Here is a 23,812-nt window from a genome sequence, read left to right as displayed (position 1 = left end):
TCATTATCTAAGGAAGCTATAGCCTTACAAAATGTATTTCTTAAATAATAAGAGTTAAAAGTAGAAACTACTCCTTGATCCATGGGCTGAAGAATTGATGTTGTGTTAGTGGGCATGAAAACAACATTAATCTCCTTGCACATCTCCATCACAGTGCTTGTGTAACCAAGTGCATCATCAATGAGCCGTAATATTTTGGAAGGAATCTCTTTTTTTCCTGAGCAGTAGATCTAAGCAATGGGCTTAAAATATTCAGCAAACCATACTATAAACAGACGTGCTGTCATCCAGGCTTTGTTTTTCCACTTACGGAGCACAAGCAGAGTTGATTTAGCATAATGTTTAAGGACCCTAGGATTTACAGAATAGTAAATGAGCATTGGCTTCAACTTAAAGCTACCAGCTGCATTAGCCCCTAACAAGAGAGTCAGCCTGTCCTTTGAAACTTTGAAGCCAGGCATTGACTTGTCCTCTCTAGCTATAAAAGGCCTAGAGGGCATCTTCTTCCAATATAAGACTGTTTCATACGGAAAAACCTGTTGTTTGGTGCAGCCATTTTAACAATTATCTCAGCTAGATCTTCTGGATAACTTGCTATAATTTCTACATTAACATTTGCTGCTTCACCTTGTACTTTGTTATGGAGATGGCTTCTTTCCTTAATCTTCATGAACTAACCTCCGCTAGCTTTAAACTAGCACCTTTTCCTGCACCTTCCTCACCTCTCTTAGCCTTAATAGAATTGAAAACAGTTAGGACCTTGCTCTGGATTAGGCTTTGGTTTAAGGGAATATTGTGGCTGGTTTGATCTTTTATCCAAATCACTGAAACTTTCTCCATATCAGCAATAAGGCTGTTTCACTTTTTTTTTTTTTTAATCATTCATGTGCTCACTGGAGTAGTACTTTTTAATTTCCTTCAAGAACTTATCCTTTGCATCTACAATTTGGCCGTTTGGTGCAAGAGTCCTAGTTTCGGCCTATCTCAATTTCAACATGCCTTCCTCACTAAACTTAATCATTTCTAGGTTTTGATTTAAAGTGAAAGATGCAGGACTCCCTGTTTCACTTGAACCCCTAAAGACCATTGTAGGGTTATTAATTGACCTAATTTTATTCATTATTAATATTATTTTTTTAGACGGAGTCTCGCTCTGTCGCCCACGCTGGAGTGCAGCGGCATGATCTCGGCTCACTGCAAGCTCTGCCTCCTGGGTTCATGCCATTCTCCTGCCTCAGCCTCCCGAGTAGCTGGGATTACAGGCACCCACCACCACGCCTGGTTAATTTTGTTTTGTATTTTTAGTAGAGATGGGGTTTGCACTGTGTTAGCCAGGATGGTCTTGATCTCCTGACTTCGTAATCCACCCACCTCGGCCTCCCAAAGTCCTGGGATTACAGGCGTGAGCCACCACACCCAGCCCTAATTTCAATACTACTGATTCTCAGAGAATGGAAAGGCCAAAGAAGAGGGAGAGAGATGGAGGAATGGCTGGCCAGTGGAGCAGTCAGAACACACACAATTATTAAGTTTGCTGCCTTATACAGGCATGATTCTTTGCACCCCGAAACAATTACAGTCATAACATCAACAATTCCTGTTCACAGATTACTGTAACAGATATAAGAATAATGAAAAAGTTTGAAATTTTGTAAGAATTACTAAAATGTGACCCAGAGACATAACATGAGCACATGCTGCTGGAAAATGATGCTGATAGACTTGCTTGACTCAGAGTTATCACAAATCTTTAATTTGTAACAAATGCAGTATCTGTGAAGTCTTAAAGCAAAGCACAATAAAACGAGGTATGCCTGTAGTACATATGACACTGCACTTGCCTACCATTGAGAAGCTTCAATGAAGAGCTGAGACTTATGCATAAGAAACAAGTAATGAAAGGTCCCAGAAAAGGCAGTGAATACTACAAAGTAGCAAAGAAGGAAAATATGCACATATAAAAGTCAGGGATAAGATAGAAAAGTCAAGGAAGGCTTCATGGAGGAGAAACTTGGGAAGAGCAGTGAAGGATGCACAGGATTAAAATAGGTAGAAAAAGAGGAAGGCAGCCCAGGACAAATAAGATAAGGTGGGAATTAGTGTGATGGGCCGATGAAGCTAACTGAGGCAGGGGATTTCCTATGTGTATAGTGAGAAATGGGGCCTAATAGGTAAGTTGGCTCAAACCTGTGCAGATCCTTGAATGTCAGGATGAAGAGTTTAGATTAGGTGGAAAGGTACTCTGGGTATTTAAACAATTGGAATAGCATAAGGAAATTGATGTCTAACAATTTTATTGCAATACTGTTGAAGAAGACAGAATGAAATTCAAAAGGACTGAAGGCTGGAGGCTAATTTAATAGGCCAGGCAAGAGATGATGAAAGCTTGGCTTAGTGTGGGAGCAGTGAAAGTGGTAAAGTGAGCCTCCAAAAGACATTTCTAAGAATGAAGAGATAGGACTTGGTGACTGTGCATGTAAGATGAAGCAAAGAGAGGAATCAAGGATATCTCTGAGGTTTCAAGTTTGGGTGATGAAAAGAAGAGTAACTTTGACATGCAGGGAGAAATTGATAGCAAGAGCAAGGTAGAGACAAAAATGAAGTTCAGTGTTTAAGGCACTGAATTCGTATGACCACAGGATAAACCTAAGACAGGAGGAAAGATAAGTAGCAATGTAGATTTGGAAGTCATCAACCATGTCCTTCCACAAACATTTACTGAGGACCTTATATCTGCTGGCACTCTACAGATACGTAATAAAATGGTCACCAAAACCCAAGAGTGAATGAGTTATCAAAGAAAAGATAGAAGAAAGTAATATAACCATGATTGGTCCTAAGAAGCTCACAGCAGTAGAAGAGGAGTCAGATACATGAGGAGAACCAGGTTTGCATATCAGAGCCTCAGGAAGCCAAAATGACATTTTCAGGAGGATGTAGTTAATAATAGCAAAGTCATGGTGATCTTAGAGACAGAGAGAGGAATTTCAGCCAAGTATTAGACAAGGAAATGTACTGCAAGTCACAGAGGGAAAAAGGAGGAAAGAAGGATAAAATAAGTAGACATTTATTCAAGCAATATGGCTGGCTAAAGAAAGAGAAAAAATACTAGATAATTTATTACATATATTCCTTAATTTTATTGCCTGAAAATTTAAATTCTGAACATTTGTTAATTTACCTGGTTAAACACTTAGCAGCATATCTTACACTGAGTAAATCTAATATAAATAAAATAAATAATTCTGCAATATATTAAAATACAGGCAAGACCGCATTAAAATTATAGCCATCACCCTTGGAAAACAGAAATCACTGCCAAATCTTAGTTGGTAGTCTTTTTATTTCCAGCAACTCATTATACTATAAAATTCCATTGCAGCTACAGAATTTCATCCTAATCTTAATCGGTTGTGGCCTGTATATACTAAATAATCAAATTCATAGTGATGAAGCTATTATTTTTATAAAGGTCTCAAGGTATATTCTGAAACCGTGAGGGAAGAAAATATACTCACTTAGACAAGGAAAAGGCATCATCAATCAACTGCAGTCTGTGAATAACAGGAATAGCCTGCAGAATTAGACCCAAATATGTCAAGAAGAAGATGAGAACATTTTTCAGTAAAGTTTTCAAAATAACAACAATTTAAAGATTACTGATGCCTATAAAGCACCTTCACGTGACTTATCTGCAGAGAAACAATAATTACTGAGGATAGTCCCCATAATTTATTTATCATACATCTGTTTTTTAAATAAATAAACCCTCTGGACATCAATCATAAGGTTTAAATACGGCAGAGAGTTTTGCCAAAATACTCCTGAAACATACCATGTTAAAAAATAAAACAGGCAACCAAATTTAAAAGGCCTCCCCAAAACAAGTATACATCAAGTTGTATTACAACATCCAAATTATTTTCAGGGATGTTTTTGGCATAGAAGCCCTTAAATAAATATTATTTAGTGCTATTTTGGTAACATTGAGGTACTATATTTTTTCATATGGTATTTATCTTAAGATTTTACTAATGTGACAGAATGCCACCAACAAATCCCTTTATATTCATGGAACGGCAGGGGCCAATTGCCAGGGTAATTCTTTAGACTTCTGTTTGAACTCCCTGGCATTGCCAGGCCATAGGACTCTGCTGTCAGCTCAGTCCCTAAGGGGGCCCAAGGCCTTCTACATCATACCTTCAGCACCTCTCAGCACTGTGATATATTTGGTTCAAAAACTTTATCTTCACAGCATTTCTTTAAGGGTCCGAGCAAGCCAAGTTTAATTCTTCAGTTGGTATAGTCTAATTTCTTTTCTGGCAGTACTAACACATTTTCTAGATTAATATTAATCATAAAGATTCTCTTTTATTTGCTCACCAATTATGTTGTAGAAATAATTTGCCTCTGTTTTTCAATAAGTAAATCTACAATGGTTTCAATAAATCATTACTATAATGATATAACCTCGTGCTTTCATGGCTTAGAATGCCCTTAGAAGTGTAATAAGAATTTAGACACTATGAAAATATTTGAAAAGAAAATATTATTGTAAGTGGCCTTTGTAGCTTTATTCAAAATCCCAAAAATTTGTTTTAATTACTGAACATGTTTTGAATCCCTGAATTGTGTCAAGCCTCTGTTAAACATAATAAATATATCAACTTATTTAATCTTCACGATAACCCTTTAAGTTTGGTATATTACACCCATTATTACACATATAAGAAATTGAGGTACAACCAGGATGCCTTCTCTAGCCTTTTAATGGTTGATCTCTCTGTTAGGAAGAGACTCCACCTCCATTCCCACCCCTCACCCCTCACCTCCAGGAATACTGAAGAGAGTTTTTTTTTTTTTTTTTTTTTTTCTCCCCATATTCTTAGAAAGGGGAGATTTGGCTCAAATGTGCCATCCATCTGGCAAACAATGAGCAAAACAGGAACACAAGTCTTCCTGATCCAGAACCTAAGCTCTAAACCAATATGCTAGAGAGACTGCTGTGTGTCTCAGAGAACTTTCAAACACAGAGACACTTAACACAGAGACATCTTTTAGTTCAACACTCCAGTTTTGTAAATGGAGTCTAAATGAACCACTCACTGGCTCACAGCAAGTCACAGCAGAGCCAACCGTACTGACTCCTAAGCTGGCGTCCAACTCCACTCATGGAAATTTACTTTAATCCAGTTAAAATCCGATTGATTAGAGCTGGCCAACATTTTAGTGTTTATACACTGCGTAATTACTTACAGTTATTTTATAATATAAAGTGATATTGGACTACTGATGTTTTGTGAATTAACTTCTCTCTTCTGAAGGAGAGTGGAAATATGTTTTTAGAAGTAAAATTAGTATTTTCCAGGATTTACTGATTACCTATTATGGGTTTAGAAATTTTAAGTATACTTTCACCTACATCATCTCTAATCCTCATGATGAATAAAATATAATAATATTCTCGTTTTAGAATGAAGAAATGGAACCAGGACTTTAAGTAACTTGCCGAAGCTCACAAAACTAATGATTAATAGGAAAATGCATCCTGATTCTTACCTGGAAAGGTTGTTTTGGAAAAGCAAAATGAATGTTCAAAAACACAACACATTTGGCCGGCGCGGTGGCTCACGCCTGTAATCCCAGCACTTTGGGAGGCCGAGGCGGGTGGATCACAAGATGAGGAGATCGAGACCATCCTGGCTAACACGGTGAAACTCCGTCTCTACTAAAAATACAAAAAATTAGCCGGGCGTGGTGACAGGCGACTGTAGTCCCAGCTGCTCGGAAGGCTGAGGCAGGAGAACGGGGTGAACCCGGGAGGCGGAGCTTGCAGTGAGCCGAGATCGCGTCACTGCACTCCAGCCTGGGTGACAGAGTGAGACTCCGTCTCAAAAAAAAAAAAAAAAAAACCAAAAACACACACAACACATTTAATCAGAATCTCCACTTGCTAAGAATAAGAAAAAAAAAATCGTTTCTATGCCTGGAGGTGAGGGGCGGGAAAGAAGGTGGAATCTCTTCCCACCAGAATGTTCAACCTCTAAAACACTAGAGAAGGCATTATAAATTACACTTAATTAAAAGTATCAAAAGTAACCTTACCTTAGGATCCTTTTCAAGTTGTTGATTTAGTTTCTTCCAACCTAATTTATCATAATTCACTCTATAATATCCAGTCATGTTCAAATTCAAAATCACCCAGTCATGGTCAGAATCTGAAACTTGCATTTCAGGGAATACTTCTATAAAGGAATATGGGAATAATTTGAAATGGTACATTTAAAAAAGATTTTAATACCTATTAATACTACACATTCGATTCTAAACAATAAACCAACAAAACAAAAAATTAAAGGAATTCTAAAATATATATTGTTCTTACAAGGTAATTATATATTTTTCACATATAATGGCTTTTGATTTGATACTTTTCTTTAAAACTCTATGTTCAACAAGAATGATATTTTAGTTTGAAATGAATAGCTTTTCAAAAGCTAGACATTTCTTTTTTTTTTTTATTTTTTTATTTTTTATTTATTTATTTTTTTAATTTGTTTTTTTTCTTTTATTATTATTATTATCATTATTATACTTTAGGTTTTATGGTACATGTGCGCAATGTGCAGGTAAGTTACATATGTATACATGTGCCATGCTGGTGCGCTGCACCCACCAACTTGTCATCTAGCATTAGGTATATCTCCCAATGCTATCCCTCCCCCCTCCCCCCACCCCACAACAGTCCCCGAAGTGTGATGTTCCCCTTCCTGTGTCCATGTGTTCTCATTGTTCAATTCCCACCTATGAGTGAGAATATGTGGTGTTTGGTTTTTTGTTCTTGCGATAGTTTACTGAGAATGATGATTTCCAGTTTCATCCATGTCCCTACAAAGCACGTGAACTCATCATTTTTTATGGCTGCATAGTATTCCATGGTGTATATGTGCCACATTTTCTTAATCCAGTCTATCATTGTTGGACATTTGGGTTGGTTCCAAGTCTTTGCTATTGTGAATAATGCGGCAATAAACATACGTGTGCATGTGTCTTTATAGCAGCATGATTTATAGTCCTTTGGGTATATACCCAGTAATGGGATGGCTGGGTCGAATGGAATTTCTAGTTCTAGATCCCTGAGGAATCGCCACACTGACTTCCACAAGGGTTGAACTAGTTTACAGTCCCACCAACAGTGTAAAAGTGTTCCTATTTCTCCACATCCTCTCCAGCACCTGTTGTTTCCTGACTTTTTAATGATTGCCATTCTAATTGGTGTGAGATGGTATCTCATTGTGGTTTTGATTTGCATTTCTCTGATGGCCAGTGATGGTGAGCATTTTTTCATGTGTTTTTTGGCTGCATAAATGTCTTCTTTTGAGAAGTGTCTGTTCATGTCCTTCGCCCACTTTTTGATGGGGTTGTTTGTTTTTTTCTTGTAAATTTGTTGGAGTTCATTGTAGATTCTGGATATTAGCCCTTTGTCAGATGAGTAGGTTGCGAAAATTTTCTCCCATTTTGTAGGTTGCCTGTTCACTCTGATGGTAGTTTCCTTTGCTGTGCAGAAGCTCTTTAGTTTAATTAGATCCCATTTGTCAATTTTGGCTTTTGTTGCCATTGCTTTTGGTGTTTTAGACATGAAGTCCTTGCCCATGCCTATGTCCTGAATGGTAATGCCTAGGTTTTCTTCTAGGGTTTTTATGGTTTTAGGTCTAACATTTAAGTCTTTAATCCATCTTGAATTGATTTTTGTATAAGGTGTAAGGAAGGGATCCAGTTTCAGCTTTCTACATATGGCTAGCCAGTTTTCCCAGCACCATTTATTAAATAGGGAATCCTTTCCCCATTTCTTGTTTTTGTCAGGTTTGTCAAAGATCAGATAGTTGTAGATATGTGGCATTATTTCTGACGGCTCTGTTCTGTTCCATTGATCTATATCTCTGTTTTGGTACCAGTACCATGCTGTTTTGGTTACTGTAGCCTTGTAGTATAGTTTGAAGTCAGGTAGTGTGATGCCTCCAGCTTTGTTCTTTTGGCTTAGGATTGACTTGGCGATGCGGGCTCTTTTTTGGTTCCATATGAACTTTAAAGTAGTTTTTTCCAATTCTGTGAAGAAAGTCATTGGTAGCTTGATGGGGATGGCATTGAATCTGTAAATTACCTTGGGAAGGATGGCCATTTTCATGATATTGATTCTTCCTACCCATGAGCATGGAATGTTCTTCCATTTGTTTGTATCCTCTTTTATTTCCTTGAGCAGTGGTTTGTAGTTCTCCTTGAAGAGGTCTTTCCCATCCCTTGTAAGTTGGATTCCTAGGTATTTTATTCTCTTTGAAGCAATTGTGAATGGGAGTTCACTCATGATTTGGCTCTCTGTTTGTCTGTTATTGATGTATAAGACTGCTTGTGATTTTTGCACATTGATTTTGTATCCTGAGACTTTGCTGAAGTTGCTTATCAGCTTAAGGAGATTTTGGGCTGAGACAATGGGGTTTTCTAGATATACTATCATGTCATCTGCAAACAAGGACAATTTGACTTCCTCTTTTCCTAATTGAATACCCTTGATTTCCTTCTCCTGCCTAATTGCCCTGGCCAGAACTTCCAACACTATGTTGAATAGAAGTGGCGAGAGAGGGCATCCCTGTCTTGTGCCAGTTTTCAAAGGGAATGCTTCCAGTTTTTGCCATTCAGTACGATATTGGCTGTGGGTTTGTCATAAATAGCTCTTATTATTTTGAGATACGTCCCATCAATTCCTAATTTATTGAGAGTTTTTAGCATGAAGGGTTGTTGAATTTTGTCAAAGGCCTTTTCTGCATCTATTGAGATAATCATGTGGTTTTTGTCTTTGGTTCTGTTTATATGCTGGATTACATTTATTGATTTGCATATATTGAACCAGCCTTGCATCCCAGGGATGAAGCCCACTTGATCATGGTGGATAAGCTTTTTGATGTGCTGCTGGATTCTGTTTGCCAGTATCTTATTGAGGATTTTTGCATCAATGTTCATCAAGGATATTGGTCTAAAATTCTCTTTTTTTGTTGTGTCTCTGCCAGGCTTTGGTATCAGGATGATGCTGGCCTCATAAAATGAGTTAGGGAGGATTCCCTCTTTTTCTATTTATTGGAATAGTTTCAGAAGGAATGGTACCAGCTCCTCCTTGTACCTCTGGTAGAATTCGGCTGTGAACCCATCTGGTCCTGGACTTTTTTTGGTTGGTAAGCTATTGATTATTGCCACAATTTCAGCTCCTGTTATTGGTCTATTCAGAGATTCAACTTCTTCCTGGTTTAGTCTTGGGAGGGTGTATGTGTTGAGGAATTTATCCATTTCTTCTAGATTTTCTAGTTTATTTGCATAGAGGTGTTTGTAATATTCTCTGATGGTAGTTTGTATTTCTGCGGGATCGGTGGTGATATCCCCTTTATCATTTTTTATTGCATCTATTTGATTCTTCTCTCTTTTTTTCTTTATTAATCTTGCTAGCGGTCTATCAATTTTGTTGATCCTTTCAAAAAACCAGCTCCTGGATTCATTTATTTTTTGAAGGGTTTTTTGTGTCTCTATTTCCTTCAGTTCTGCTCTGATTTTAGTTATTTCTTGCCTTCTGCTAGCTTTTGAATGTGTTTGCTCTTGAAAAGCTAGACATTTCAATATTTTATTCCCTGCCTTTATATATGCATATAGGTAAAGATGTTTTTAAAATTTGTTACTTACTGCTGCTTTGATCTAGCCAGACTAAAGGTTGTGTTGTTCCATTTTTTATCCAAAGAATAGGGACAATCCATGTTTCACTTATTGGAAGAAAATAAAAAAATTAGTTACTTTTCACACATAAAAACACACACTCTGAGCCACTATTAAAGAGATGATGAAATAGCACACAGAACTCAGTTTCTTTGGTCATTCTCTCTGGATATGCAGGCCTTTGCTCTTAGGATTATTCACCACTGTTTTTACAAGCCAGTTTTACTTTAGCTATTGTTTACTCCTCTCTCCTGTTGTGTCTTACGGATTTACTTCCTTTTATAACTTAGGTAGCTACTAAAACTCTTATGTCTGAAACCTTCAAGGCCCGTGTATGTTAAATTATAGACACCTGGCTTCACTTAAGGGTAGTTCAAATGCTGCAAACAGAGCCAAATCCGTCCATGCCCAGAGAGGTGAAAAGTAGTTTAGAAGAAAAAGCTTGACAATCACTTCAAAATACTTTCAGCCTCAAGCATTCTCCCCATCTGAAAAGTATTCAACAGCAATCAGCCATGACATTCACATTTATTGAATGTCTGCCTTCTTCCCACATTGCTGGACGTGACCTGGATGAAGTAGCCGACCACGGGAAGCACATTCGTCATCAGAAGAGACACACTACTCAGAGTTTGGGCAATATTTCCAATCTTGTTAAGTTCTCACAAGCCTGGTGTCTTGAAGACTGTCAGCTGTGGGTCTGTGTTTATCTGCATAGCTAAGACACACAGGTCTTCTCAAAAATCACAGAGTAGTACAGGGAGAAGGAAACTTTGAGTGTTCCATTTCTCTCTTCTGAGGCTTTAAAGAAAGAGTAGAACTATCTGAAAATTTTGGTGATGGTATTTGAAAATTAATTACTCATTTGTGCTGATACTGCAATGAAATGTGAAGATTAAAACTATCAAAAACAGTTGAAAATCAGCTAACAAATTAAAAAAGGGAAGAGAAGAAGAAAGGGATAAAGGCTAGGCTATTTTATACTCATTTCACTTTTACACAATCTTTTGGGATACATGCTATTGCATGTATTTTATAGACAAGGCAACTGAAACTCACAGAGTTTAAATAATACCTAAGGTTTGAATTTTTGAGAAGTCAATATTTGAAACCAGGTCTAACTGAATCTAAAGGCCATAATTCTAATGTTGTAGGTATGGCTACAAATACACAAATGCACTCATCCACACACATACGTGCACACCCCTGCACAGAACTATTCCTCAAGGAAATAGTTACCATTCAGTTTCATTTCTAAGGAAGAGAAGACTACTCTGCAATAAGACTTCCTTTCCTCTTTACTAACATATGGCAATCTATGGCTCTATCTTATTGCTTCTCACTCAGAATCCCAAGTAATTCATTATCTCTGTCTGAGGGATAAAGAGGAACACACAATACCCCACAGCTTGGGTCGCTGATGTAACCCTAAATCCCAGGGTAGGGGCACTGTGTCTTGAATCCCTAACTGCGGATCTCTGGCCTTGCCCGGACACAAGGGCTCTGCTTCTCTCTAGTACACAGTCACATTGCAGAAGTGTGTATGCCCAGCGCGGGTAACGCTTCTTCACCCACAGGCTGGATTCCACTGGGTCAGAGCTCAACCCTAAGGAAGGTGAAGACAAAGAGGAGCAAAGCTACCTACTTGCTGGTTAGAAGAGTCCGATTTTTAATGTTTTCAAGATAAAATGGCTCTTGTTTCATGACGCCAGTAGACACATTTAAAGTGATCACTGGAAAACCACTCTGGTGTGTCCAACTGTCCATTATGTTTTTTATTGTTGCTGGTAAAATAATTGTACTCTGGTCATCTATGGCCTGTTTTAAAAAATCACCACAAAAGCAGGAAAGGTTATCCATGAAATATTTTGAAGTAGCAATCTCCAAAAAGAAACTCGGTAGCTATTCTCTTCCTCACTTATGTAGTAGTCCTGCAGTGGGTGATCCTCTGCGGCAAATTTAGAACTCTGTTTATACATGAATAGTTCTTTAATTCATTAATTCAATAAATATGAACACATATTTATTGATCTAACATGTTCCGTGCTCTGTTCTGGGCAGTGGGAATATAGTGAAGACTAAAAACGCTACCCGTGACCTAAGGGAGTTCTACAACAAGACAAAGTTGTTTTCCTGTGGAACTGCCCTTCACCCACGGCCTCCCAGTCTTTTCCTGTATCATACAAAACAACTCAGCAAGAATGTGTCAGAAAGTAGGACAATTACCATTTGAAAATGCCTCCATAGATCATCTTGCTCAGCGTTTGAGTAGGAAAATGTCTTCAAATATGACTGTAAAAATAGAAAAGTTAAGGTTAAAATAAATAGCATGCCAATGCAATTTATGTTTACTGCCATCCAGGTAATAACTATTTTGCAAGCTCACCTTGAGTGCACTGACAAATAAATGCTCATTCAAGAAACAAGAAAGCATCCGGGCCATAGACGCTCCCTAGGACAAAAGAAGCTGTCCATTATTTGAACAAAATTCAATATCCACATACTGACACATTCCATATTTATAAGCAATATTCTGAGCTGTGCTCCTGATTGCATTTTGCATTTTAGTTGAATGTTTGAATTATTTTGGAAAGTGCTAACAAAATAGTAGGCTGTCACTAATTTAGAGGTAAAAGGTAAGCAGATGTCCTACATGTAAAGAGTAGAGAGTACATAAAACTTTCAAAAATTGAGATCTTTACACAGCAAGAATAAATTTCTACCAAGCAGAAGGGTTCACCTTAAAAGTAGCAAGCTGTTAAAGTCTATGGTTGATGGATCCAAGCATTAATATTCGCTTGATGGATATTTGCAAGGTGAGAATTAATTTAATCATGTTTTCTGACACCTATGTATTGAATTAAAATAAGGTTATTTTCGTAAAATGTTTTAAGTTGTGTGATGATATAGGACCCTTAGAATCCATTTTATGCAACTTTCTACAAGAGTACAAAACCAAAGGAAATTTCTAACTGCTTTTACCTTGCTGTAAGTAAATATGTCAAAGAGTTCCTGTATTTCACTTGTTTTGAAATTTTCCAGCTTCATGGCCACAGCTCTAGTCACCAGGGCGTGATCTTCTCTGAGGATATTATGTAAAATGTTAGAAAAAAAGATCTCATTCTATAAAGGAAAAGATGGAGGCACATTAACTCCTGAGGTGTCACAGAAAACCAAAATTCTATGGTCCTAAAATACTTTCAAAAACTGATATTGAAGAGGGAGAAAATTCAGTAATTGAGAAGCGTCTTTGAGTTGAAATATGCCAAATAAGTCAGGATTCCTTGAATAACAAAACTATAAGATACTTTCCTTCCCATTTGTATCCTTTTTCATTTCAGTTTTTAAAAAGTCAATTACAAAGTTAATGTGGTTTCCAAAAGCCACCTACATTTCCCACAGGGAGGTCCATGGCCATCCTGAGAGGAGGGCCTTCCTTAAGGTCGTTTTAATTATCTAAAATTTCATCAGTAATTTTATCAATAACTCCTTAAAATTAATCAGTCTCTCTTTCGTGAATATTTACAAACCAAAAGCATGCCAGATCTACAAATTCACAAAGATGCTGATGTAATAATTGAAAATTGAAAATAAATCCATAAAATGGATACTACAGTTTATGGCTCATGCATTAAGATAAGGCAATTTATTATATTTTAATGAAAACCATAGGACTCTTCAAAAGACTGGCTCTCTCTCAGACACATAAGGGCAATTTCTCCCTGAAGTAAAGCTAGAAGAAAAACCAGTTTATAGCCAGAGAGTCTTGTGATGAAGAGCTAGAGCAAAGACCAGTGGAGAAGTTATACCGACACACGTTCATAGCCTGGAGAGCCAGGTGAACCCCTCATGATCCACAGGAACCCTCAAGTCCCTACTGACTATCTTTGGGATCTGCAAGTTGACTCTCTCACCCTTCGACAGCGTCAGATTTTCAAAACCTGTTTCACTTCCGTTTGCCAATTTTCTCATCAATCCCTTTCTATTAGCACATTATTTTTAGGCTAGTAATACCATTGATTAGGCTATTATCAAACTCTGCTTTTCCGGAAATGAGAAAGCCTATCATTTAGAGCAATACATCTCAAATTTTAACATGAATAAGGATCACCAGGGGATTTTGTCAAAATCATGTTCTGATTCAGTTGGTTTGGGTTGGAGCCTGCATTTCTAATAAACTACCCGATGATGCTGATGCTGGTAGTTTGAGAATCACACCGAGTAGCAAGGATTTGGAGGAGTCATCTGCATAGGTCTGATCCTACTCAGTAAGCATGGATTTTATTAGCTCAACACTCAAGGCTTCTTGAGAGTGTCTCACTGGTGACCTATAAGCACAATGTAGAAAATAGAGAAAATAAAATCACCCATCATATCGCACCCTAAGGTCACCACCATTAAAATGTTAGTGTAGTTCTTTTTCATCTTTTTTCCTACGTACTATTTATTCTCATAGTTGTAAAAACTTTTTATCTTGCTCATTTACTTATTATAGCATTTTACAATTTTGCTACCTCATCTTTATAATTATCCCTTATAATGGCTGCTGCATTATAAAGAAAACAGAAACATAAATTGAAAGAAAATAAATCAAAATTTAATAGTGATTATCTCAGGGTAATCAAATCACAGATGATTTTCTTCTTTTCAAAGTAGAGCAGATAAAACTTTTGCAAAAGAAAAACCTTAAAATATATAAATACATAGCTGCATAATAACCCATCGGGTCAATGGTCCATAATTGATTTAATCATTTCCCTTTTATTAGGTAGACATTTAAGTTACTTTCAGCTTTTTGCTGTTTTTACCAGTTTTAATGAACGTTTTTGCACATACCGCTTCTCCACATTTTGTGGGTCTCCCCTAACCCTATCAGAACAGATTGTCTTTCTTTCTTCTGCCTGCCTGGTATAAGGTTTTATGTAATCTTCTTGATATCACTATAACCATACAAGGTAATTGATGAATGAGGCAAACACCCCTTCCTCAACACCCTAGAGGTCTTTCTATTCTGGGCCTCCCGTAAAGTGATGCTGTCCGTAGCCTGTTTCAGTTCTATTGGAGGGAAACACTACATAAAACATGATGTCAGCTTTAAAAAAACTATCTAGCTACTGCATATAGTGATTAGATAATATGAATCTGTATATTCACCATTACTTTGTCCCACAAGCTGCAATATGTCAGAGAAGGCCTATTAAAATTTCTTCCTTTTTTTTTTGGAGACAGTCTCACTCAGTTGCCCAGGCTGGAATGCACTGGTGTGGTCATAGTGCGCCACAGCTTCAATTTCCTAGGCTCTATCAATCCTCTCACTGCAGCCTCCTGAGTAGCTGGGACTACAAGTGTGCAGCACCATGCCCAGCTAATTAAAAAAATTTTAGTAGAGACCAGATTTCGCTATGTTGCCCAGGCTGGCCTGAAACTCCTGAGCTTAAGAGATTCTCTCACCTTGGCCTCCCAAAGTGTTGGGATTACAGGCATGAGCCACCACACACAGCATAAAATCTACTTTTATCCTTAGAAATATAACATTATTTATTGTAACAAATTTGTATAGAATATCATGATGATTAAAAACACAGGATTTGGAGTTAAAGTGCCCGTGTATGAATCCTTCCTCAGCCCTTTAGGGGTTATGTGACTCATCAAAGACCACCAACTTTATCTCTCTGAAACTCAGTTGCCATCTGAAAATGGGTAAAACAACAATGTCCTCAATGGATTATTATGAGGACTAAATTAATTTTCATGATGTTCCAAGCACAACGGATAGCAAATAGGACATGCTCAATAGGGTTAACCACTGCGGTGATTACTTATCATTATTTTTATTATTATCCTTCAGAAGTGTCCTGAGGATTGAATGAGATAATATAAATAATTCTATTTAAGTACATAAAACTAGTGCCTAGTTAGTGGTAGTTGTCTCAACAGTACCTAGCAGATGCCATTATCATCTGTTGAATGACTGCACGAACCCATTTTACAAATGAGGAACTAAAGCTCAGAGGTGTTCATCTGCCTGCCTCAGCTTACCATCATAGTAAAGGCAGAGCAACATCTAATGGCTGCAGTGCCCATATGTACCTTTTCCCTTCACCAAGTCTGCTGCTTTCCTAGATCAGGCAGCAGGAAGGTGGAGGAAAGTCAGTGAGTGGCAATGTCAGGGCTAGAGCTTCAGAGTTCCAGAAAGCCTTCGTCCTTAATGTTCTGACCCCTTGAGCATAATCTATTCATATCAGCTGAAATTAGACCTTGAAATAGAAAAAATTGAAAATCTGTTTCTGCATAAGGGTCTGTGATTCTGTTCCTCAATTTCAATCACATTACTAGATTAAAAGGAGGTTAAAGTTCTTGATCTCCAAAAATCATTGAAAGGAGAGCTTAAGCTTTTTAAAAACAAAGAACATGGCAACGTCCTCAATCGCCAAGATCTGATGCTTTCACTCAGCTCCACAAGCAACTAAGAGATACAGAAAAGAGTGGCTAAGAAACTAATGATAAAAAGAAATAATTAAAAGGTATAAAAAGAGACTAACGTTGTAATCTTAGCTTCAAAAATATGAGGAATATGTTTTTGGCAAGTTTTGCAAGATACTGATAATAACTTAACCATTTTAGCTGTTAAAAGAGGTAACCGAAATTGATGCTCATGATGTATTCTATCTACTTAAGAAAATAGAGTAAATTTCATTGTCTTATGTGAATTAAACTTCTTCCCTTATTTACTCTATCCACAGAGTTAATTTAGGACATACCCAACTGCTTTTAAAAGAAGTTGGAGATGGCACTAACTATGAGTGAATAAAAGTTATGAAAGAGAGATACAAACAATTTTGTAGGCGTAGAGTAAGTGGAAAGGACTGTTGGAGACAGCTAAGACAATAAACACATACTATATGTAGATAAAGACACACACACACACACACACACACACACACACACACACACACAGACGATTAGCTTCTTGAGGATAAAAACACTCCAGTGTGTTTTTGCTATAGAGCATAGTGGTTAAAAGCATGGGCTTCGCAGTTGGCGTGACCTGGAATTGAATCTCAGTTCTGACATTTAATAACTATGAGAGCTTGAGCAACTCACTTAATGCTTCTATACCTCAGTTTCCTCACGTGTAAAATAGAAACAACAACGGCACTCATATGGTTGGTTTGAGGACTGAGTAAGATGATGTATGTGTAGCGCTCACACTGCCTGGCACTTAAGTTATAAGTATTCACTGAATGGTAAATACAGTATTATTGTTTTTATCGTCATCCTTGTCATCAGACTAGACCCAGACAGCTGGTTATAAAATCAGGCCTGTCCCAGTTGGGCAAATGACCTTGGGCAAGTCATTTAACCTTTCAGTACTTCAATCTCCTGATCTATATAATGATGTCCAAACTTTCCTCCGGGACAAGCAGGGCCTGTGCATAGTCCATGGGGAGGAAGAGAGAGGCACTGCGGAGTGACTGGGCTGGGGGCCTCTTATAGCATGTCTGTAAAGGGCGGGGAGGTCGCATGGAACTCGGGTGTTAAAAGCCTGCACTACATCAGTGCTTGCCAGATGCTGTGATTTCACAAACAGATAAAAAGAGATTTTTTAAAAGGTTTCTGTGGCACTAAGATAGGCTTGTCAACTTCTTTTTCCTGCCAAACTATTGACCAAAACAAGTACCACCTACCTACCATCGATTATCAATTTTCATAAAAGAAGGAAAGGTTACTTCCAAAATAATAGAAAGAATATCATCTTAGAATCTCCTTCAGAATGAATAGATTTAGCCTGTAAAGAAGATCCAGCAAGTAGAGATAGCATTCCAATATTAATAAATCCTTTGAATGGGTGAAGGTAGGGAGGAGAAAAGAGGTCAGTAATCCAGACTTGGAAGAACTGGGAGCTGAGATGAGATGGGGACCTGCAAAGAGAGGCAGGAAGGAGCAATCCTGAGGACCAGAGAGGTTACAGGAGACAGAAGAGAGGAGGGGAAGAAGATGCAAACCAAGAAAGGACCTCTGGTTTATAAAAGAAGCGAGGTTTATATCAAAAGATAACATTAAGTCTAAACATTTAGATATCTAAATCAAATCAATTTGGTTTTATCATGGCATTCTAAAAGCACTACATAATTACTCTAAATAAATTAAATATCAGAAGTAAAACCTACAGTTGAAAGAATTAGATTTGCACATGGATGTATTTACTTTTCAATATTATTATTTACTCAAATTAGCAAAACAATATCAGCAATAATATTAAACATGAAGTAGCATATTACTTATCATAAAAGTCACACACTGTTGTTACAGTTGCTTTAAAATATAGTCTAGGTTGGGTACGGTAGCTCATGCCTGTAATCCCAGCACTTTGGGAGGCCGAGGCTGGTGGATCCCTTGACTCCAGGAGTTTGAGACCAGTCTGGGCAACATGGTGAAACCCCATCTCTACAAACAATACAAAAATTATCTGGGCATGGTGGCACACGCCTGTAGTCCCAGCTATTTGGAAGGCTGAGGTGGGAGGACGGCTTGAGCCCAGGAGGTTGAGACTGCATTGAGTCAAGATCACGTCACCACACTCCAGCTTGGGTGACAGAGCGAGACCCTGTCTCCAGCCTGGGTGACAGAGCAAGACCTAGACTATATATACATAGTCTATATAGAAGGACTAAGAAATATATGTAGTAGGAATAAGTGAAAATAATATTAGGCAGTCATTTAAAATCTTTTTAAAAAAGATCTAATGATTTGTAGAAATGCTCAGGATTATGAAGTAGAAATATGAATATGTAGAAATATGAAGCAGAATATGAAGTAAAAAAAGCAATACAAAATTTTATGTAATTCCCACTTTCAAAAACATTTACAATAGATAAAAAGCCTGGAATTAAAAAAAAAACATATCAAAAAGCTAACACAAATCATTTTTGGTATTATAGGTAATTTATTATTTCTTGTATTTTCCTGTATTTTATACATTTTCAAGAATGAATACGCATTACTTTTATAATTAGGAGAAAAATGTTAAATAAACTTAGTAAACATACTTACTCTTGGGAGTTTAGGATTAAAGTAGTTAATTACTTCAAACTCAAAATAAGATGCAAAACCCTCGTTGAGCCAGATATTGTTCCACCAATTCATGGTAACCAAGTTTCCAAACCACTTTTGGAAATGAGGAGGAAAAAAGAGCTTTCTTAAATTTAATGTTTAAGTTATATTCATTGTAATTGCATGTTAAGTAAATGTAAGGTCAAAAGACATAATTAAAATTTATTTGCCATCAATAACAAAATTTGAAGACAGGACACCAAAAAAGCAAGTCGTTGTTTTCACATAAGGAGATATTAGTCATGAATTTCTCAGAAATAGTCCATGTTCAATTACTAAAAGAAATTTTTGTTTCAAAACTGCGACGTTCAAACATAAGGTCAGTTAGAATAGCATTTCTTAAACTGTCCACTTGGCCCAAAAGTTGTTTTTAGTTCCATAAAACAGAAGCCCTGAATGCTGACTTGCCACCTACTAATTCTAGCACCTTATACTCTAAGTAGGCTGCAACTGGATTTTACTTTAAGCAGTTGTTTCTATTTTAAGAAAATAATTTGATCTGTGCCATGTACAAATCACTCAAGTAATCATATGTTTTGCAATATGGTTCAGCTGTAATTATTTTCTGTTTGAACTGAACAAACAAACAAAAAAAAAACAGTGTCAAATGGATGATGAACAGGATTAGGAAAGAAAAACAATGATTTCCAAACTAAAAAACGCAAGCCCTGGTATTTAACCAAATTCTTATAACAGCTATAATTACTAATAGCCTGTATTGCAAAACAATGTGTAACTTAGGCTATAATAAAAAATGACACTTCGGGTGACTTAATAAAACTTGTGAATATGTGTGTTTTACTGTGCACCAGGGTATTAATCAATCCTAGTAAACTGCTCTTTTCCAAAACTTCTTATGGAGCCACATTACAAAGATAACATCATTGAGATTATTTCTTTCTTAACAGACTTGTATTAATGGAGCAGACACTGAAATGCAGACATGAAAATCTTCATCAAATTAAACAGCAAAACTTCTAAAATCCCAATGCAAAAGCAAATAGATCTGATTAAATGAATTGTCATTTACACAACCATTGGGAATGCAGCTCAAGGGTTAATTATTGCCACCTTGCTAATGTATTACCTGTATCCATTTAACCTCTCTCCAACAACAGCAACAACAACTAGAAATTTGTAACAATCTGCTGACGAAGTGTGGGTATCTTTCAGTGATCCTTTTGAATAGCCCTTATTTTAGGTGAAATGAAAATAAAATACTCCTGTGTCTGCATGGCTTAACTTTTCCTGAAGAGGACTTTGTGGAGCAAAGTTGATTGTTGGATGTAAATACCCAGCCCTCAGCCAAGCTGTACGGTCTCCTCCCTATGATCTGTCACCAGTAGCTCAAATCCACCCTGAATCTGAGTCTTCCCAATTTTTACTCACTGTCATACTTTGAGATGTTTTTCTTTTTAAAATATGGTATATGGCAGGGTCTTACTGGGGTTTTTATGCTATTTTGGTAGCGCACCTGGAGAATAACTTCACGTGAAACAAAAAGAACATTTTACCACATGCCTGGTGTCCAATCTCGTGGGAGACAACATAGGAGATCAGAGTCTTTTTTTCCGTCAGTTGATCTTTTGGTTCCAACAACAATCCTGATTCATCAAATATCATTAGTCCCCAGTTTTCCATTGCATGGTTGTCAAAACTAGGCAAGGCAATTATATCTAAGTGGATTTAAATGGAGGAGAAAATAAAATAATCTTTTCCAAAAAATGGGATTTTTAAAAATATCTCAAAATGAAATAATAAAATTACCAAAAAATACAAGGGAATATTTATAACCTGAAGGGAAAGAAAGCTTTTTAAAGACTAATGCCAAAGACAAAAGCCAGCAAATAAATTATTTTCACTATGTTAACATAAAATATTCTTGATAAAGGACTTGTATTCAAATACACAAAGAATGCTTATAACTTAGCAGTAAGGAAACAGACAACCCAACTACAAAATGGACAAAAGATCTGAACATACACCTCACTAAAGAAGTTATATAAATGGCAAATACACATATGAAAAGATGCTCAACATCTATTGCCATTAGAGAATTTTAAATTAAAACAATGAGATATTACTACACACCTACTAGAATGGCTAAAATCCAAAACACTGGCAACACCAAATGCAGATGAGGATGTGGAGCAACAGGAACTCTCATTCATTGCTCGTGGGGATGCAAAATGGTATAGTCACTATAGGTTGACCATAAGATCTGACAATTACATTCCTTGGAATTAACCCAAATGACCAGAAATCTTATGCCCACCCAAAAACCTGCACAAAAATGTTTATAGAAGCTTTATTCATAATTGCTAAAATTTGGAAGCAACCAAGATGCCCTTAAATAGGCTAATCGATAAACAAACTGCAGTACATCAATACAACAGAGTATTATTCAGTGATGAGAAATGATGTATCATGCTAGGAAAAGTTATGGGAAGTTTTAAGTGCATGTTGCTAAGTGAAAGAAGCTGGTCTGGGAAAGCTACATACTATACAATTCCAACTATATGACATTCTGGAATAGGCAAAACTATAAAGATAATAAAAAGATTGGTGGTGGTCAGGGATTCGGGGGAAGTAGGGGAGGATAAATAGATGGAGCACAGGGGATTTTTATGGCAGTGAAACTATTCTGTATGATACCGTAATTGTCAATACTGGTCATTATACAGTTGCCAAAACCCATATTGCTGTACAATGCAAAAACTGAACCCTAAGATAAACTAGGGAGGTTAGCTAATAATAATGTTTCAATATCGTAACAAGTGTATCACACTAATGCAAGATGTTGACAACAGGAGAAAGGAGGGAGAAGAAAGGAAAGGGAGAATATATGGGAACTCTCTGTATTTTTTACACAATCTTCCTGTAAACCTAAAACTGCTCTAAAAATAGTCTATTTATATTAAATACTTTAGCCAGGCATGGTGGCTTATGTGCATAATCTCAGCACTTTGGGAGGGCTAGGCGGACAGATCACTTGAGATCAGGAGTTCAAGACCAGCCTGGCCAACATGGTGAAACCCTGTCTCTACTACAAATAGAAAAATTAGCTGGGCATGGTGGTGCGCACTTGTAATCCCAGCTACTGGAGAGGCCTAGGCAGGAGAATCACTTGAACTTAGGAGGCGGAGGTGTCAGTGAGGGGAGATTGCACCACTGCACTCTAGGCTGGGTGATAGAGTGAGATGCCGTCTCAAAAAATGAATACATAAAAATAAATATTTTAGTTCACCAAAATACACTATAAACAAATTTGAAAGGCAAAGAATAATCTAGGGAAAAATATTTAAAGCATATACCACAAGCAATTAGACAACTTCCCAATATTTAAACAACTCTGACAAAACAGAGAAAAAGCCAAACATGAACAATGCACCAAAGAAATACTTCAAACAGCCAAAAATCTTATTTAAAATGTTCATCATTAATTATCAAAAATCAAAAATTAAAATGATATATCTTTAAAATACATAGTAGTCTAATAATTAATATTGGTATAGGCATAGGAAATCTGGCATATAGCCTACAGGGAAAGTGTCAATTGGCACAATAATAACCCAAACACCTAGCTCTACCAGTCACTATAATATTTTGACATTCAGTCCAACTTTTGACTTGACAGTGAATTAAAATGATAGCAACATGAGAAAAAATACTGTTCTATATAAGGGATACATGAACACAGTTCATATAATCTTAGATTCTAAAGTTTAGAATTCATTGAGCAAGCTACAAGAAAATAAGCTAAAAGAACAACACAGGAGAAATAAACCAAATCGTTTTTCACCCAAATCACCTCCTCAGAGAGGAGGGTAAGGGTATGGCATATGTGAGAAATGCTGGTAGGGGAGGCATTTGTTTTGTTTTGTTCTGTTGTTTGTGACTCAGCAAAGAGTTAAAGCAATTAAGAAACTTAGTTATCTTTCTCCTAAAAACTCAATAATAGAGGAATTCTTTATTTTAATCACCTATCAATAAAAATAAGGTTTTGATTGAGTACCTCCTATGGGTGCTCATAGGGTAACATCAGTTGAGACGCTATGAAGGTTACAAAGAAAGTATCAAATGTATCCCTGATGTCCAGGAGTTAATAATCTGGTCAGAATTTAAATGGAATTACTGAACTAGTCACATGTATTTATTTCCTGCATTCCCCAAAAAGTTTACTGTTGACCACCTGACTGCCATAGGTTCTAGAGGCACAAAGAAAAAGACCCTTCAGATCCTAACTCCAAGGTCTAATGAGGGAGATAATTAAAATACAATTGGTCAAGAGTTCAGATGGCAGAATATGCAGGATGCTGTGGAAGCATGAGAAAAGAAGTCAGGGAAGCCTTCCTGGATGAGGAGGCACTGAGTTGAGAAACAGAATTGAATTAACCAGTGGATAGAAGGCATTTCAGGATGTGCAAACTGCATGTGTAAGAGCCTGGAGGAGACAAGAGGAAGGTGAATGCATAGGAGTGAGCAGAGACAGTGCTAGAGCATCCTTCCCACTCAGAAACTGCCAAAAGCCCTGAGAGGTTGGTAAGAGAAGCACCTTTATAAAGACATGGTACTGACTTTGGACTTAACCCTCAGGGAAATGGGAGGTCACACAGAGGTTTTACAGAGAACAGTAACATGATCAGATTTTCTCTGGAAAGATCCTTCTGGTTTCATATGAAGGATGGCTTGGAGGGAATGTGGAGAAGCTATGAGAGTACAGCTGTGGTAGAGATGATGAAAACTAGGGAGAACTAGGGGGACAGTAAGAAGTGAGTGGATGGATGAATGTAGGGGATGATAAGGTGACTAATTAGATAGAGGGTGTGCTTCAAGGGGATAGGGTATCAAGGATGACTCTGGACTTCTCATCTAAATAAATACAAATAGAACTTTTCTTGCCAAGACAAGGGGGGTCTTGGTAGCCTCCAGCCCCAGAAATGCC

General features: G+C 37.1%; 1 protein-coding gene across 1 annotated transcript in view; it reads right to left on the bottom strand.

Annotated features, from left to right (window-relative positions):
* LVRN (laeverin) overlaps positions 1-23,812 on the bottom strand; it is a 68,232-nt gene that overhangs the window by 18,117 nt on the left and 26,303 nt on the right. Inside the window, exons 5-13 of the mRNA XM_054488499.2 lie at positions 20,389-20,543; positions 18,808-18,921; positions 12,736-12,876; positions 12,140-12,205; positions 11,980-12,045; positions 11,399-11,571; positions 9,724-9,800; positions 6,106-6,245; positions 3,519-3,574 (exon numbers count right to left, since the gene is read on the bottom strand). Of these exons, the coding sequence (XP_054344474.1) occupies positions 3,519-3,574; positions 6,106-6,245; positions 9,724-9,800; positions 11,399-11,571; positions 11,980-12,045; positions 12,140-12,205; positions 12,736-12,876; positions 18,808-18,921; positions 20,389-20,543 (988 nt within the window). The remainder of the gene's footprint in view (positions 1-3,518; positions 3,575-6,105; positions 6,246-9,723; positions 9,801-11,398; positions 11,572-11,979; positions 12,046-12,139; positions 12,206-12,735; positions 12,877-18,807; positions 18,922-20,388; positions 20,544-23,812) is intronic.

This window comes from Pongo pygmaeus, chromosome 4 (assembly GCF_028885625.2).
Source record: "Pongo pygmaeus isolate AG05252 chromosome 4, NHGRI_mPonPyg2-v2.0_pri, whole genome shotgun sequence".
Lineage (NCBI taxonomy): Eukaryota > Metazoa > Chordata > Mammalia > Primates > Hominidae > Pongo > Pongo pygmaeus.
This window is presented reverse-complemented; position numbering and strand designations above follow the sequence as displayed.